The following is a 15,951-nucleotide window of genomic DNA, read 5'->3' as shown; positions in this document are numbered from 1 at the left end:
GTTTCTTATGTCCTTCCTGAGTTATTTTACTTTTTTTACTTGTTTTTTTGGCCGCGTGGCATGTGAGATCTTAGTTCCCCAAGCAGGGATCGAACCCACGCCCCCTGCATTGGAAGGCAGATTCTTAAGGCAGGTTCAGACTGGACCACCAGGGAAGTCCCCCAACTTCATTCTTTTTCATGTCCCAGCACCACCTGTTGAAAAGACTTTCTTTCCTTGCAGTGTCTGGCACCTTTGCTGCAAATCAGTTGATCATAAATACAAGGGTTTATTTCTGGAAGAACATTTTGTCTTATTTAATACATTTCTCTCATTTGGATCTCGAAGAATTAGAATCCCTGAAAACTCTAGTTACTTCCCTTCTCCCATGCCCAGCCACCCTGGTAGATGGCTCTAGGTACATTTGGAAAAGGGTAGGAAGAAGTTTTACAGTGTTTTGCCAATGTAACATGGTCCTTCATCAAGGGGACCCAGCCTTCCCTTATTCAAGGGGCTCTAGGTCTGGAATTGGCTCAAGTCTGAGAATTTGCTGCGGGTAGAGCCTTGTGTTTTTTGGCATACTCAGCAAGATGCGTAGCAACATGAGAGACCCATGGAGGAGCATCTCCTAACACTGACTTTATGGGGTTCTCGTACCAACTATAGATTGGCATGTATATAAAATGCTTAATGCCACAGTACACGGCACATCATAAAGGCTCAACAAAATAGCTAGAATACTATTGCAGTAGGCCAAAGAATAAACAGAGTGGATGTAGTGAATGTAGGCTACTGTTGTTTTAAAAAACTTAGCTGAAAATAGGAGATGGGGACGGAAGCCAAAGGGAAATTTCTTTGTTTTCAAAGACAGATTTTACCATGTTTATAGGTTGGCATGTATATATTCCAGGCAAGAGAGGGACTCTGAAACCATAAAACTAAGAGAGAATAATAGACGGAGCAAAGTCCCTGAGAGGGCATAAGGAGATGAAATCCAGGCACACCTGTACAGACAAGCTCTGCGTATGAGGGACTTCCCATGAGGTGGGGACGCAAGTACGAGTGGTCACACTGGTAAATATGGAGTCACAGCAGGGAATGGAATGTTAAGGGAGTTCCTGTTTGACATCCTGTGTTTTCTTGGTGAAGGGGAAGGCAGTCACTGGTTCGGGGCTATAAAAGACATAAACAACATTGAAGGTTTAGCTGAGGATGGAGTGGAAAGGCTGGCCCCTCTCAGCAGCACTGTGAATTTTTTTTCTTCATAGCTCACATATAGGCATGAGGACAGATGGGAGATATACCCATATTGGGGCTGTGGATTAATTCTTTTGGTTGCAAGTAACAGAAACTCAACTTAAACTACCTGAAGCAGAAGGGAGGATTACTTGGAAGAATACTGGGATCTCCCACTGACTACAGTTAATTGTCAAAGGGATCCTGGGACTGAAGTGCCTTAGGAAACCTAAGAACTTGTCTGTCATCTTGGCCCTCCACAGACCACATACTGGGACTTGCCTACCAACGGCTCCCAAGTTCATGAGTTACAATCCAGGCCCAAAGAAATTTCTAAAATTCCTAGGTAAGGAAGTAGTTGGGTCAGCCTGGTGATAGAGGTAGGGAAAAGAGGCAGTTCTGAAACAGGAGGCTAGGCAGAATTCTAATAGGTTTCTGCTAGGAAAGGGCAGGTTTCCATCAGAACTGTAAATATGTCTACTTAGTCAAGGAACTAGATTTACATTTTATAAACAGTAATTCCACACAGAACATAATCATTCATCAGACATTTTAATGAAACCCAATCTGGTATGACCCCTGCTTTTGGGGTAGCCCATCAATCCAAGGAGAAACAAACAGTTACAACGCAACTTGCTAAATACCAGAACAGGTAATTACAAATACCCTGTGCCCCAGCTACACCCCCCTGGGGCTGATACCAGGCGGACTGAGGGAAGAAGCAACAGGGGTAGGAGGATGACCCACACCAGCTACTGGAATATGCGATATGTCATGTTTAGAAATTCAGTTTGGTACAGCTACCCAAGGCAAAGTGGTAGGCCTTGTTTACTTAATTCAGTAAAGCTTTACTGCACACCTGCTTAGGAATGGGTGCCACGGAGGCATGTCAAAATTAAAACACATTGCTGCTGCTGCTGCTGCTGTCTGGAGCTTTTATTAGGGAGGCAGGGCATGAACACAACTTGATGACTACAGACTCTTCCTGCTTTGTATTCAGTTACCTAACTCTTTAACCTCCTTGAATGGCCTCACTTCATTTCATGAAAAATGTTCACAGAGGACTCATTGGAAGGTTTTGTGCTAGTGTCCTGATTCTGATGAGACTCGGGGAGGAGTGAGACCCAGTTCTCAAGAATTTTCCAGCTACTGGCTGCCTGGAACTAATCCAAATCCACCAGATAAAGTACAACAAGCTGGTCCTGGTTCTACTTCTTGCTGCCTAGACCACAGCTCCCCTGTTTTTCCTTTTCCTTTTCTCCCAAAGCTCACTGCACTTACGTCCCAGACCCATCTTGAACCAACTTTCCAAACACAGGATGCAGACGACTTACTTCACAGCATGTGGTTTTAGAACAAAAGAAAAAGCTTAGGTATTTAGGTGTCTAAAACCCAATAAATTCCTGGTACACTGCTACCACCCCCAAATCCAATGCAATCTAGAGCTGTTAAAACAAGTACAGACCAAGGAGGTACAGTGTACACTGTGATGCTGGCTTACTTTGTATGATCCTTTAAAAAGGACATTGAAAAACCAGCACCTGTTTGGGGAGAGATCATGTGTGGGACTTGAATACCTATCTTTAAGGAATGACTGACCAAATTAATGCTAATTAACCTGAAAACATGGGGGCAGAGTATCTGTGGTTAAGTTTTCTGAAGGGCTGCCATGTAGATCAAGTTTTAAACATATTCTGGGCAAGGCTTCCAGGGAAGGAGAATGTTGTTCTTAAGGGCCTTCTAATTGTCAGAGCTGTCCCACAGTGAAATGACCTGCCTTGTGAGGTAGTGAGCTCCCTGTCAAGGGAGGTTTTAAAGGGTAGAAGACCACTTGGCAGGAATATCATCAAAAGGGGGCTAAACCAGGTTTGTTTAAACCTGGCATGGAGGAAGAGGCAGAGGAGGAGAAGGTCTTGCTCCCCATAAATGGGATCCTCCTGACTGCATGCAAGGGGACAGGTAATCCCTGCGTGCACAAACTAGAAAACACAAAGCCCGTAAATTAGATGGGGAGAACTTTTAGCCCAATATCCACACACAGAAACTCTTTTAGGATAGGGTAGGCTTGGAAAACTTTAACCAAATAATGTCACTTGTCCTACTGGGACTGTCTGTTCTAGACACATGTATTAAGGCAGCCAGCGTGGTAGAATAAAGTTCAGCTCTGTGTAGCAAGAGACCTGGGTTTTAGTTCTGACTCTGCCCTGTATAACTGGGGGCTCCTTCCCTTTTCTGGGCCCCTCCGCAAAAAGAAATGAACTTGCACAGTCCTTCCCATTCTAAAGGGCGTTGCCTTTCTGGCTAGGCACCCCTATAGCAGATCTAGGGCTACAGTTCTGGACCCCAGGGCTACACTTGTGGACGGCCAGAGACCACCTCTGGCGGAAGCAACGGCCACACTCGAGGCAGGGGAAGGGCTTCTCCCCGGTGTGCAGGAGCTGGTGCTGAGCCAGGTGGCTCCACTGGGCGAACCGCTTGGAGCACAGGTCGCAGGCATAGGGCCGCTCGCCTGAGTGGACGCGCCGGTGACTGGCCAGCAGTGAGGGGTAGGCGAAGCGGCGGCCACAGTCGTCACACGCGTGCAGTTTCTCCTCGGTGTGCGTGCTGCGGTGTATGGCGAGGGAACCGCTCCGCCGGAAGGCACGTCCGCAGTCCGGGCAGGGATAGGGCTTCTCTCCCGTGTGCAAGAGCTGGTGCTGGAGCAGCGTGCTGCGCTGGGAGAAGCGGGCCTCGCAGTGCTCGCAGGCGTAGGGACGCTCTCCGGAGTGCACCCGCCGGTGACTGACCAGACGAGAGGAGGAGGAGAAGCGCCGCTCACAGTCCGGGCACGGGTAGGGCTTCTCGCCCGTGTGGATGCGCTGGTGGATGACCAGGGCGGTGCGCTGGCGGAAGCGCCGGCTGCATTCCAGGCAGGTGTAGGGCTTCTCTCCGGTGTGTGTGCGCTGGTGGATGGCGAGCAGGGAGGGGTAGGCGAAGCGACGCCCGCAGCTGGGGCACTGGTGGGGTTTTTCACCCGTGTGTGTGGTCCGGTGATTGGCCAAGGACCTGCTCCTCCGGAAACAGCGGCCACAGTCAGGACAGTGGTAGGGCTTCTCGCCTGTGTGGATAACCTGGTGCTGGGAGAGGTTCTTGCGCTGGGAGAACCGCTTGCCACACTGGTCACAAACGTAGGGACACTCCCCAGAGTGTGCCCGCCGGTGACTGACCAGCAGGGACGGGTAGGAAAAGCGGCGCCCACAGTCTGGGCAAGGGTAAGGCTTTTTCAGATTCTGGGCACACTTGTGGCTCTGCAGGGCCGGGTGATCGGGAAAGGTACAACCACAGTCAGGGCAGATGGGACCTCCGGATGTTTGCCTGGGGATCAGGCGGGGTTTGCTGGGCCGGCGGCCTCGCTTCCCCTTTCGGGGTGCCTCCTTAGGCGGGAATACTTCCTTCTCTTCATTCTTCTTTCTGGTTCTGGTTTCTACAGGAACACAAAGGAGAAATTAATTTAACAAACGCTGGGCTCCTACTCTCTCCTATTATAGTGTTACAGGTTATAAAACAGACTCGGCCTGTCTTCAAGGAATGTTAGTGACAAAGACAACCAACCAAGTGTGACATACGGCTATGGAAATATGGAGGGTATTACAGGAGCCCCTAATCCAGCTTGGAGAAATCAGGGAAGGTTTCTTGGAGGAGATTAAGCTGACTTTAAAAAGGTTTTGGGGGCTTCCCTCGTGGCGCAGTGGTTAAGAATCCTCCTGCCAATGCAGGGGACACGGATTCGAGTCCTGCACCGGGAAGACCCCACATGCTGCGGAGCAACTAAGCCCGTGCGCCACAACTACTGAGCCTGCGTTCTAGAGCCCATGAGCCTCAACTACTGAAGCCCGCACGTCTAGAGCCCCAGCTCTGCAACAAGAGAAGCCACTGCAATGAGAAGCCCATGCACTGCAAGGAAGAGTAGCCCCGCTCGCCACAACCAGAGAAAGCCTGCGTGCAGCAAAAGACCCAACTCAGCCAGAAATAAATAAATTAATTAATTAATTAAAAAAAAAAGTTTTGGGGACTTCCCTGGAGGTCAGCGCTTCCACTGCAGGGGGTATGGGTTCGATCCCTGGTCCAGGAACTAAGATCCCGCATGCCGCATAACGTGGCCAAAAATAAACAAATGAATAAAATAAAAAAATAAAATTTTTTTTCAGTTTTTGAAGAGGTAAGTATAAGGCAGGAAGTGGAAACAAATGAGGTATGATTTGGCATTGACTAGGTCATAAGGCTCTTTGAGCCAATGCTTCTCAAATTTTATTGTGATCCAAATCATTTGGAGGGTTTAATGAAACAGATTGCTGGGCCCTACCCCCAGTTTTAGATTCAACATGTCTAGGATGGGGTCCAGGAATTTGCATTTTCTAATACATTCCCGACTGATGCTGCTGCTGCTGCTGCTGGTCTGACGACCACACTGTGAGAACCAAACCTAAACGTACATCCAAATCAACTGAGGCTATTAAAATATGTATATGTTCATAGATATCCATAAGAGTAAATGAGTCGTTCTGGGATGGGGTCCAGGAATCTGTATTTTCACCAAGTTCCCCAAGTGTCTTAGATATAACTGACAGCCATTTGACAACCTGCCTTGGCAAAAACTGAAAGGTTTTTTTTTTGGTTTTTTTTTTTCTGGTACGCGGGCCTCTCACTGTTCTGGCCTCTCCCGTTGCAGAGCACAGGCTCCAGACGCGCAGGCTCAGCGGCCATGGCTCACGGGCCTAGCCGCTCCGCGGCATGTGGGATCTTCCCGGACCAGGGCACGAACCCGTGTCCCCTGCATTGGCAGGCGGACTCTCAACCACTGTGCCACCAGGGAAGCCAAGCTGAAAGGTTTTAAGCAAGGAAATATCATGTCCGATCTGAATCTTAGAAAGATAGCCCTGCTCTTAGAGAATCTGGCACTGAAACTCCAGCCCAGACAGTTCCATCTGCCCCTGTAGGTGGATCTGGGGGGCCCTTCTACCTGAATGGCCTTAATCAGAGCCTTGCTTGATCCTGAGGAGACGTGCAGATTCCTGCACTGATCGGGGTCATTCTGCCAGAAGGGCAAACAGAGGCCCCTGCACCCCAGGCCACTGTTCCCCATAAGATCCCTTCAACCAAAACCTGGAAAAGTCAGAGGTATAGGCTCTCTCAGTCAGAGCCCAATTCAAAGCATGCTGGAGACAGAGTCCTGGGAAGAAGGAAGGAGGGTTGTAGCTCTTTTGAAAAGCTCACTGATCCATTTACACAACAGACAACTGCAGGTAGTCAGTTTACAAACTGACAAGTGAATCTTTGGTAGAAGGACTCGACACCATGAAAGAGACAGGAACCCTGAAGTTGTAAAAACGAACACGGTAAATGGAGCGTGGGTCATAGGTACCCCTAGCCACGGAAACTCTGGACTGAGTCATTAGAGGCTGCAAGCCCTCCGAGGCATTTTTCACTTACTTCTTTGGACTGTTACCCTCCTTGGGCACTCCTGTGGATCCAGAGCAGCCGGTTCCCAATCATCGGTATTTCGTTCCAACCAGGAGATGAGGGTTGGTTTGGGACCTGCGCACCCTGGGGAAGAAGAATCAGTCAGAGGCCCAGCTCGTACATAACGCTGGGTAGACTTATCTACCCGGTGGCATCTCCTGCCAAGCCCCTGTCCTCCCGCCCGACACAACCTCTTCTTAGGCCAGGACCATGGACACTCTGGACTCCCACCCCCAGTTCCTCCATCCCTTCAGGTCCCGCGGAAGCGGATTGGGGCGGGCCTTACCGAGCGCGCCCAGGTGGCCGTAGGTCTCCTGCATCACGTCCCGGTACAGGGCCCTCTGGGCGGGCCACAGACACTCCCACTCCTCCGGGGAGAAGTACACGGCCACGTCCCCGAACTTCACAGCCCTCGGCCTCCTTCCCCTTCTCCGGCCGGGTCCGGCCTCTCCTGGTCCCCGCGCGGGGAGCGGAGCCGAAGGCCGCGCCATTGGACCCGACAAGCCGGCGCCACGGCTGTCCCGGCCTTGGCCGCTGGGCGCTGGCGGGCGCCGGGACTTGGGAGCCCAAGCCGGATCCGGGCGGAGCGTGCCTGGGGAGACCAGGAGGGAACAGGAATCGGCCGCCGGCGGGGCTAACGGAAACCTTTCGCTGTTATTCAGGAAACTCCTGCCCGAACTTGGGTGAAAGGCACCGGAAGATGCCTTCAGGGAAAATGGCGGCCCCGCTACTGCACCGCCTTTGCCTGAAACACAGGCAGCTTCCAGCTATCGATTTTATTGACCGGAGCGCCATGCCGGCTCCCTAACCTCTTTGCCCTCAAGTGTGATGGCGCTGCGATTGGGCTTCACGCCCTTTTCCCCCCCTATTCCACGCGGTCATTGGGCGGTGGCCTAAGATCGAGTATTCTGATTGGGTATTGCCGAAAGCGGCCTGTTTGAACGAAGCCAACGGAAGCGTAAGGGCAGAAAGTTGGACCCTCGATGTCGGGTGACTGCCCGGGAGTCTGGAGGCGGGAAGGGGCGACCCCGCCTGGGATCGGTAATGGTCTTCTGTTTCTTGGAGGCGCAGCCTAGCCGAGGGAGGGAAGGATTTGAGCGACGGAGCCACTCTGGCCAACCCGGGGCTGGAATATCCCTGGGTCTCCTTTCCTGGCTTTCTCAGAGGAGCCTTCTCTTGCGATAGTGGGTAACTCCCTCCTTGCCCTTTGGGGAAGGGAATTAACGTTAGCGTTTCCTGTGCGCAGGTACCATGCCCAACATATTACACGTTCAACGTATTTATTTTTTGCTACCATGTGTGAAATGATGATTATCATCCTGGTTCTACTGATGAGGAAAATCTCAGAGGGTACTTGCTAGTAAGGAGAAGAACAAAGATTTTGTCCAACTGAAGAAAACGTACAACCTAAAAGTTCCGAGTTGAGTTTTATTCCAGGAGCTTACTGAGGACTATCCTCTCAGCTCTGAGGAACTGCTCCAAAGAGGTAAGGGAGGAGCCAGGATATATAGCAGTTTTTGCTGGAAAAAAAAAATATATATATATATATATTTGAACATCAAAACATTATTGCTAATCACAAAAAAACAGACATTTCAAGTTAGTGATTTTAGGGCTTTTCTATATATGGGAAGATGCAAGAGTCTGGGCTTGTTGAAATTGTTCTTTAGATATGCAACTTAACTGTCGAACCAGTATCCAGGGCACAGAATGTTTCCTGTATTTTTCCATCTTGAATTTCCCTCAAGGCACACCTTGGTAGGGAGTAGGAGGGCCTGGTGGCTGCAGTGGCTGATAACTTGATGGCCGGCAGCATTTGTTGTTTACCAAATGGCAAGCAAGGTTCCCTTTCCACAGGGCCCCGTCTTTTTTTTTTTTTTTTTTTTTGGCCACGCCCAGCGGCTTGTGTGATCTCATTTCCCTGACCAAGGATCGAACCCAAGCCATGGCAGTGAAAGCCCGGAATCCTAACCACTAGGCCACCAGGGAGCTCCTGCACAGGGCCCCCTCTTGGTCATAAATTCGACCAAGGTTTGGGAGGCTTTTCATGGTCAATTTGTCATGGAATTCTCATTCCTAGGTCAGAGGAAGATTTCATTGATCAGCCACCCAATGTGCTGCTTCTGTTTTGTTTTTTTTTAATTTTTTAAATTTTTATTTGGTTGTGCCAGTTGGGGCAGATGTGCTCCTTAGTTGCGGCTCACCGGCTCCTTAGTTGTGGCATGCGAACTCTTTGTTGCGGCATGCATGTGGGACCTTAGTTCCCTGACCAGGGGTTGAACCCAGGCTCCCTGCATTGGGAACACGGAGTCTTAACCACTGTGCCACCAGGGAAGTCCCCCAATGTATTATTTTTGGATTGGGCCCTATTAATAACCTAAAATTCTCTGGATCGTGTGTTTTACTAGTCTATTCCTATAATCCAGGAAATGTTTTCCTTTGTTGCTTCTCCATATCTAGAGTCTCACTGTTAAAATTATTTTACATAGGGTTATGTATATGATCAATTGCCTCAAGACATTTAGCCATCATTAATTTTGTTGGAGGCCTGATGATACATTAGGTATTAGGTAATGCAAGAGGTAACAATCTTATAAAATAGACAGGATATAAGTAATATAGCTAGTAACATTAATAAGGTCATAGTACAGCAGAGAGAGACACAAGGCATAAGCAATTTGAGAACAACATAAAGAGAACAAATTTCAATGATTAGTATAACTAGTTGTAACCTGGTCGCAAGAAGCCATCAAGTCCAGAGGGGAGCTAGCTAGAGAAGCCAAATTCTGGAGGGATCAGGCAGAGAGAAAAAGAGCAATGTTTCATCTTCATTTACAATACAGAGGTATACTTTATCAACTTTTTGTAGGTCATAGCATAAGAGGAAAGGTTTTCTGGAAAACAGAGATTAAAAGCCAGCCAGTAATATTTTAGACAAAAAGTCATAAAATTATAAATCATATTTATCAGTTCATTCAGTCCCATGTAATTCCTGTTAATCTGGAAGAAGCCATCAGGTTTCCTGTTAGAGTTTTGTGAATCTTAATGTAAACTATGGACTTTGAGTGATAATGATGAGTCAATGTAGGTTCATAGATTGTAACAAATGTGCCACTCTGGTATGGGTTGTTGATAGTGGGGGAGGCTGGGGGGAGGGCAGAGGAATATGGGAACTCTGTACATTCAGCTCAATTCTACTGTTAACTCTAAACTACTCTAAAACTAAAATCTATTTAAAAAATTCTAAATAATGATTCATGTTATAACACGGATGAACTTTAAAAACATGCCAAGTGAAATAAGCCGGATTAAAAAAGACCACATGTCTTATGATTCCATTTACATGAAATGTCCAGAAAAGGCAAATCTACAGAGAGATAAAGTAGATCAGTGGTTGCCCGGGGCTGGAGGAGAGGAGAATGGGGAGTGATGGCTGGGGAGTTTCTTTCTGGAGTGATGACAATGTGTTTAGTTGATTGTGGTGATGGTTTCATAACTCTAAGTATACTAAAGAACACTGAATTTTACACTTTAAATGGGTGAATTACATGGTATGTGAATAACATTTCAATAAAGCCGTTTTAAAAAAAAAACTATGCTGTAGTCATAGACACAGCAAGATGGTCATAGTAAATTATTAAAAAAAAAAAGAAAAAAGGCTTTCAAGAGACACTCTAGGACAGTCCCTCCCCAAGCCTCAGCCCACTATCCCCTCTTTTCCCCTCAGCTCCAGGCATTTTGCCCTGAGTAGTCCGCATCTGCAGTTCTAGCCCAAGAACTGGCTTACGTACATCGTGAATAGATGAATAAAGAGTGAGCAAAAATGGGCAAAGGGAGACCACTAAAGGGCCTCACGGAGCGCCCTCAGGTGGCCATAGGGTTCTAGTATCACTTTCGATAAAGGGCCTTCTGCGCCTCGGATTTCACCACTTCTCCAAGAAGAAATACTCCGCCGCGCGGCAAAGTTACACAGCTCACAGCCTCCTCGGCTCGGATCCAGGCTCTGGGCTGCAGATGGGGAACGGGACTAGGGCGGCGCTTGAATTCTTCCAGTCCCCAGGTCCTAGATGTCCCAATCCAAGAGCTACTCTCTTTTCCGGACCAAGGAGACACTGCCCTGCTAGACCCGGTGTCTGAGCCAGCCCGGATTTGGCTTTGCGTGGGGCCAAGCTGCGGCCCAAACAGAGGAATCACAACGTCATGGGTCACTCTGGTACTCAGAGTGGACAATGGTACCGGAAAACGCCCTAAGAGAATATGGCGGCGACCTGCCTTCACAACCATCATTCAGATGCAGTCGGAAGCTGGTCATTCCCTCCCCCTAGGTGGTCTTATCAAATAAGAGCCAGCTCCGAATACTCAGCTCCAGCTCTTAAAATTCCTAACCCCTCATTGGTGCTTGCGGAGATTAGCTTGAGGAGGTGGCTGTTGACAGCGCCCGGTGACTGGACTGTTCTCATCACTGAAATAACTAAGTACGTGCTGATTGGCCTCTTGGGCCAGACTCTAGGACGCTGTTGCTAGGTAACGCCTGACAGGAGGCCGGGTTCGCAAGAACAGGATCAGGAGCCTCCGGAGGTTACCATGTAGCGAGCCCGCATTGGTCAGCGTCCTCTGGGCTATTCCACCTCAGCTCCTTCTGTTCTGCTGACCCACAAGGCCTCGGAGAGTGCGTCCTGGCCGCAAAATTAACTGGGTTCCTGTCCTGAGAGAAGCCAGTAGGGAGCTGAGCACCTTTGTGGAATTTCTACATTGCCCCAGGTGCACAACAACCTTCTTAGAATCATCTAACCTTGATCAACGCTCCATGTGAGGGTAGGGACTGTGGTCTCTATTTAAGAATAAGAACATTGAGATTCATTAAGATTTGTGCACTTTCGTGTATTATATTATTCTTTAAAAAAAAAAGTAATGTATATCTCAATATGTAAATGCTTGGGCAGGGCTTTGCCAAAGGATTTAGTGAAGCAATCATATGGAAATATGCTTGCACTACATATAGGATTTCTATGAACACAGCAGCTACAAACTCAGGCTGTCACAGATGGGTGGTGCTGCTGATTCAAATTCAAGTGTGGCCATCTGTGCAATGATTTTCCAAAATGGCAAATAATTCTTGGCAAAGTTCCAAACAAAACAAAATACAGTCTTTCCTCCATTTATACAGGCCTTTCTGGAAAAGTCAGGATTAAAACTGTACTTGTAAGTTTGTGCTTCTATATAAAATAAATATAGGTTCTGTACTCAGATAATTACAAACCTGTTTTCACTTACACGCATGTCCACGGGGCATTCTGAGCATGGTAGAGGACAAGGGACACTTTTTCACTGAGCAGGGCTGGCTGGTTTTGAGCAAGACAGCTGATACCCCTGGGCCCACCCATTATCCATAGATAAGGAAGGATCCCTTATCTATGTCGATTAGAAATTGTCCATTCTCCCGCTTTGGAAGGTAAGCTCCTTGAGGAGAGAAACTTTGCCTGTTTTTTTTCCCCCATGGATTTGTCCTAAACTACAGGTACACAATAGACTCGGGACTGGCATGGGAAAACCATGAGAAGGAAGGACTCGGGTAACAGGATTTTAGGTCATATGCTAGCAACAGGAGTAAAGTGTAGTTGAATAGTCAACTAAAATATCTAGAAAAAAATAAGAAGCTCTCGGCTCATCAACCATGTGAAAATGTTTAGCAGCCAATTAGATGTGCAGGCCTAGAGGAGGATTTCTCAATCGCAGCACTATTAATATTTTCAGTCAGAGAATTCTTTGTTGTGAGGCGCTGTCCTGTGCATGGTAGGATGTTTAGTGGAAGCATCCCTAGCCTCTACCCACTAGATGTCAGTAGCGCACACATAGCCCTCCCTGGACCTTCCGTTCCCCCCCACCCCCACCCGCATGCTGGACAACCAAAAAATGTCTCTATACATTGCCAAACACCCCCTGAGGGGTGGGGTAGTGGGGAGTCACCCCCCCAAGTGGGGAATCACTGGCCTAGAGGTTATAATGACAGTTGGAACCAAGGAAAAGAGGTTGGATGCCTGAACCTTGGGAAAATGTATTTTTAAAAAAATTTATTTTATTTATTTTTGGCTGAATTGGGTCTTCGTTGCTGCGCATGGGCTTTCTTTAGTTGCGGTGAGCAGGGGCTACTCTTCGTTGTGGCGCACGGGCTTCTCATGGCGGTGGCTTCTCTTGCTGCGGAGCACGGGCTCTAGGCGCACGGGCCTCAGTAGTTGTGGCTCACGGGCTCTATAGCGCAGGCTCAGTAGCTGTGGCGAATGGGCCCAGCTGCTCTGCAGCATGTGGGATCTTCCTCGACCAGGGCTCAAACCCGTATCCCCAGCATCGGCAGGCGGATTCTTAACCACTGCGCCATCAGGGAAGCCCCATCATATTTATTCTAAAAGGCATGCATTAGTTCTGAGAGGCTGACACCCAATTATTTGCAGCCTCCTGAGTTTTGTCCTCTGGTCCTTTGCACAGTTGGGATGACCCATGCACAGTCTCCCCACCGACCCCCTTTCCCTCAGTTCTTAGATGATTCATCACTTTCTCTGAGGTTTCTCTAGCTCTGCTTATGTGCACTTTTGGGAACCTGCATATAAGCCGAGTTTAGCATTTATCTCACTAGGCTCTGGTCTGTTTACTTGTCTGTCTGTGGACAAGGACTCTCACTGTCTTGCTCACCACAGTATTTTTTGTGTCTGGCATGTGGTTTGAGTTTTGAAAATGTGTTGAGCAAATAAATGGACATGTCATCCCATATTTATAGCCTTCTTTTTTTATTGATTTATTTATTTTTGGCTGCGTTGGGTCTTCTTTGCTGCGCACAGGTTTTCTCTTGTTGCGGCGAGCGGGGGCTACTCTTCGTTGTGGTGCGTGGGCTTCTCATTGCGGTGGCTTCTCTTGTTGTGGAACACGGGCTCTAGGAGCACAGGCTTCAGTAGTTGTGGCTCGTGGGCTCTAGAGCGCAGGCTTAGCAGTTGTGGCGCATGGGCCCCGTCGCTCTGCAGCATGTGGGATCCTCCCGGGCCAGGGCTCGAACCCATGTCCCCTGCCTTGGCAGGCGGATTCTTAACCATTGCGCCACCAGGGAAGCCCTAGAGCCTTCTTGACCAGCCAGGGCCCTTGCCTCCCATGTCTAGGCCTCTTTCTCTGAGGAAAGGTCATAGCCAGGTGAATGTATTTTGTGTGTGTCGTGGACCTCCCTGCCTCAGCATTGCCACTGATACCACTGCCCCTCTGCCTTCTCAGCCTGTAGTATCAGGTACAGTCATTTCTAGAAACCTCTACCTGGACTTGTTTTCTGAGTGTTGTCTAGAGCTGGCCTCCACCTGAAACCACAGGATGTCAGGAATGGCCTTTAGATAACATGGCAGCTGTCTAGTCCAACTTTCTCCATTTCAGTTGAGCCAGCTGTCCTCACAGGCACCATCTGCTCTCATTTATTATTTTTTTCTTAGGTGCGATAGGAGCATTCAAAATGCATTTAAGGAATATGTCTGCAATGCAGATTTTAAACCTCTCTCAAAAATGGCCTACTCTCTGAAATATCTGCATAGTAATTGCAGTAGGAACTTTCAAGATTCGTATATTCCATTTTCTTTAGTGCTAAAACACTAGTATTTTTGTTGGTGATGGTATAAGTGTGGGTGCAATTGGGAGAATCCACATAGCAATTTCAACAAGCAGAAGTTTATTAAACAGAATTATTGGGAGTTCCCAATAATTGGGGTGGCTTAGTGGTTAGGATTCTGGGCTTTCACTGCTGTGGCCCAGGTTCAATCCCTGGTCAGGGAACTGAGATCCTGCAAGCCATGCGGCGCAGCCAAAAAAAAAAAAGAATCATCGGGACTTTCCGGGTGGTCCAGTGGTCCCTCCCAATGCAGGGGACATGGGTTCAGCCTCTGGATGGGGAACTGGGATCCCACATGCCACGGGGCAACTAAGCCCCCGCACTCTGGAGCAACCAAGCCTCTACGCTCTGGAGCTCGTGCACCACAACTAGAGAAAAGCCCATGCACTGCAACGAAGATCCTGTGTGCCATGACTAGGACCTGATTCAGCCAAATAAATAAAATTTAAAAATACTTTAAAAAAAAAGAATGATCAACTAAAAAAGGGAATTAGAGAAATGAGGGATTGGATTATGTATTAGTTTCCTAGGGCTGCCGTGACAAATTACCACAAATTGGGTGCCTTAAGACAACATAAATCTATTCTCTCGTAGTTCTGGAGACTAGAATCCTGAAATCAAGGCATCAGCAGGGCCATACTCCCTTTGAGACCCTAGGGGGAATCTTTCCGTGCCTCTTCCTAGCTTCTGGTGGTTTGCTGGTGATCTCTGGCATTCCTTAGATTTGTACATGCATCACTCTAATTTCTGCCTCTGTTACCACATGGCATTCTTCTTGCATGTCTCTTTGTGTGTCTTCACATGGCCTTCTCCTTTCCATGAGTCTGTGTCCAAACTTCCTTCTTCTTACAAGGACACCAGTAATTGGATTGAGGCCCAACCAAATACAGTATGATTTCAATGATTATGTCTGCAAAGACTCTATTTCCAAATAAGGTCACAGTCACAGGAACTGGGACACAATTCTGAGGGACACAATTCTGCCTGTTATAGATAGTAAGAAGGAAAGAGAATTCTAAAGAATGCAGGAATAGCAGCTATAAGAGCAGCCACTACCCCTCAGCTGGAGATACTGCACCTAAGAAAGAGCCTCTACCTGGGCCTCCCTGGAGCTGAGATCCAGAATTTTGGGGGGAGAACACAGAAGTCACTGGAGTGTCACTCTGGTGGAACATGCTGGAAATCTTCCCTCTAGGGTGCCAGGGAAAACTGTTCATGGGAAGGTGTCTCACCAGAGGCACTGTACCATTAAACTGTCCAAGGGGTGTACCAGGGGAAGCTGCTGGCATTTGGGTGCCGCTGGCCATTACGTACTTCAGGAGCCTGCCAATAGGGCTCATGGGAACCAGGAAGCAAAGCCCTTCCTTCCTGCAATGTCTCCCCAACTCTCTACTGACAAAACATTAATTGTGCCAGCTGGGAAAGAAAAAGTAGTTAAAGGGCCCAGATCCATTTTCACAGAGCAGGCAAAAAGAATGAATTTTTTTCCAAGAGGTAATAAATGAATAACTGGCACAGTGACATACATCTGTTTCAGATACTAATAGGTAGCTCCCGTTACACTTCTTGACTCTCTCTCTAATCCTCCCAATGTTCTTCCT

The 15,951-nt window shown here is 48.1% G+C and overlaps 1 protein-coding gene across 1 annotated transcript in view; it reads right to left on the bottom strand.

Annotated features, from left to right (window-relative positions):
- The window catches only part of LOC115861054 (uncharacterized), a 33,478-nt gene that overhangs the window by 14,905 nt on the left and 2,622 nt on the right, over positions 1 to 15,951 (bottom strand). Inside the window, exons 2-4 of the mRNA XM_070043614.1 lie at positions 7,001 to 7,306; positions 6,685 to 6,798; positions 3,504 to 4,678 (exon numbers count right to left, since the gene is read on the bottom strand). Of these exons, the coding sequence (XP_069899715.1) occupies positions 3,504 to 4,678; positions 6,685 to 6,798; positions 7,001 to 7,306 (1,595 nt within the window). The remainder of the gene's footprint in view (positions 1 to 3,503; positions 4,679 to 6,684; positions 6,799 to 7,000; positions 7,307 to 15,951) is intronic.

Source organism: Globicephala melas, chromosome 15 (assembly GCF_963455315.2).
Source record: "Globicephala melas chromosome 15, mGloMel1.2, whole genome shotgun sequence".
Taxonomy (NCBI): domain Eukaryota; kingdom Metazoa; phylum Chordata; class Mammalia; order Artiodactyla; family Delphinidae; genus Globicephala; species Globicephala melas.
The sequence above is the reverse complement of the archived record's forward strand: the minus strand, read 5'-3'. Positions and strand labels throughout refer to the sequence as shown.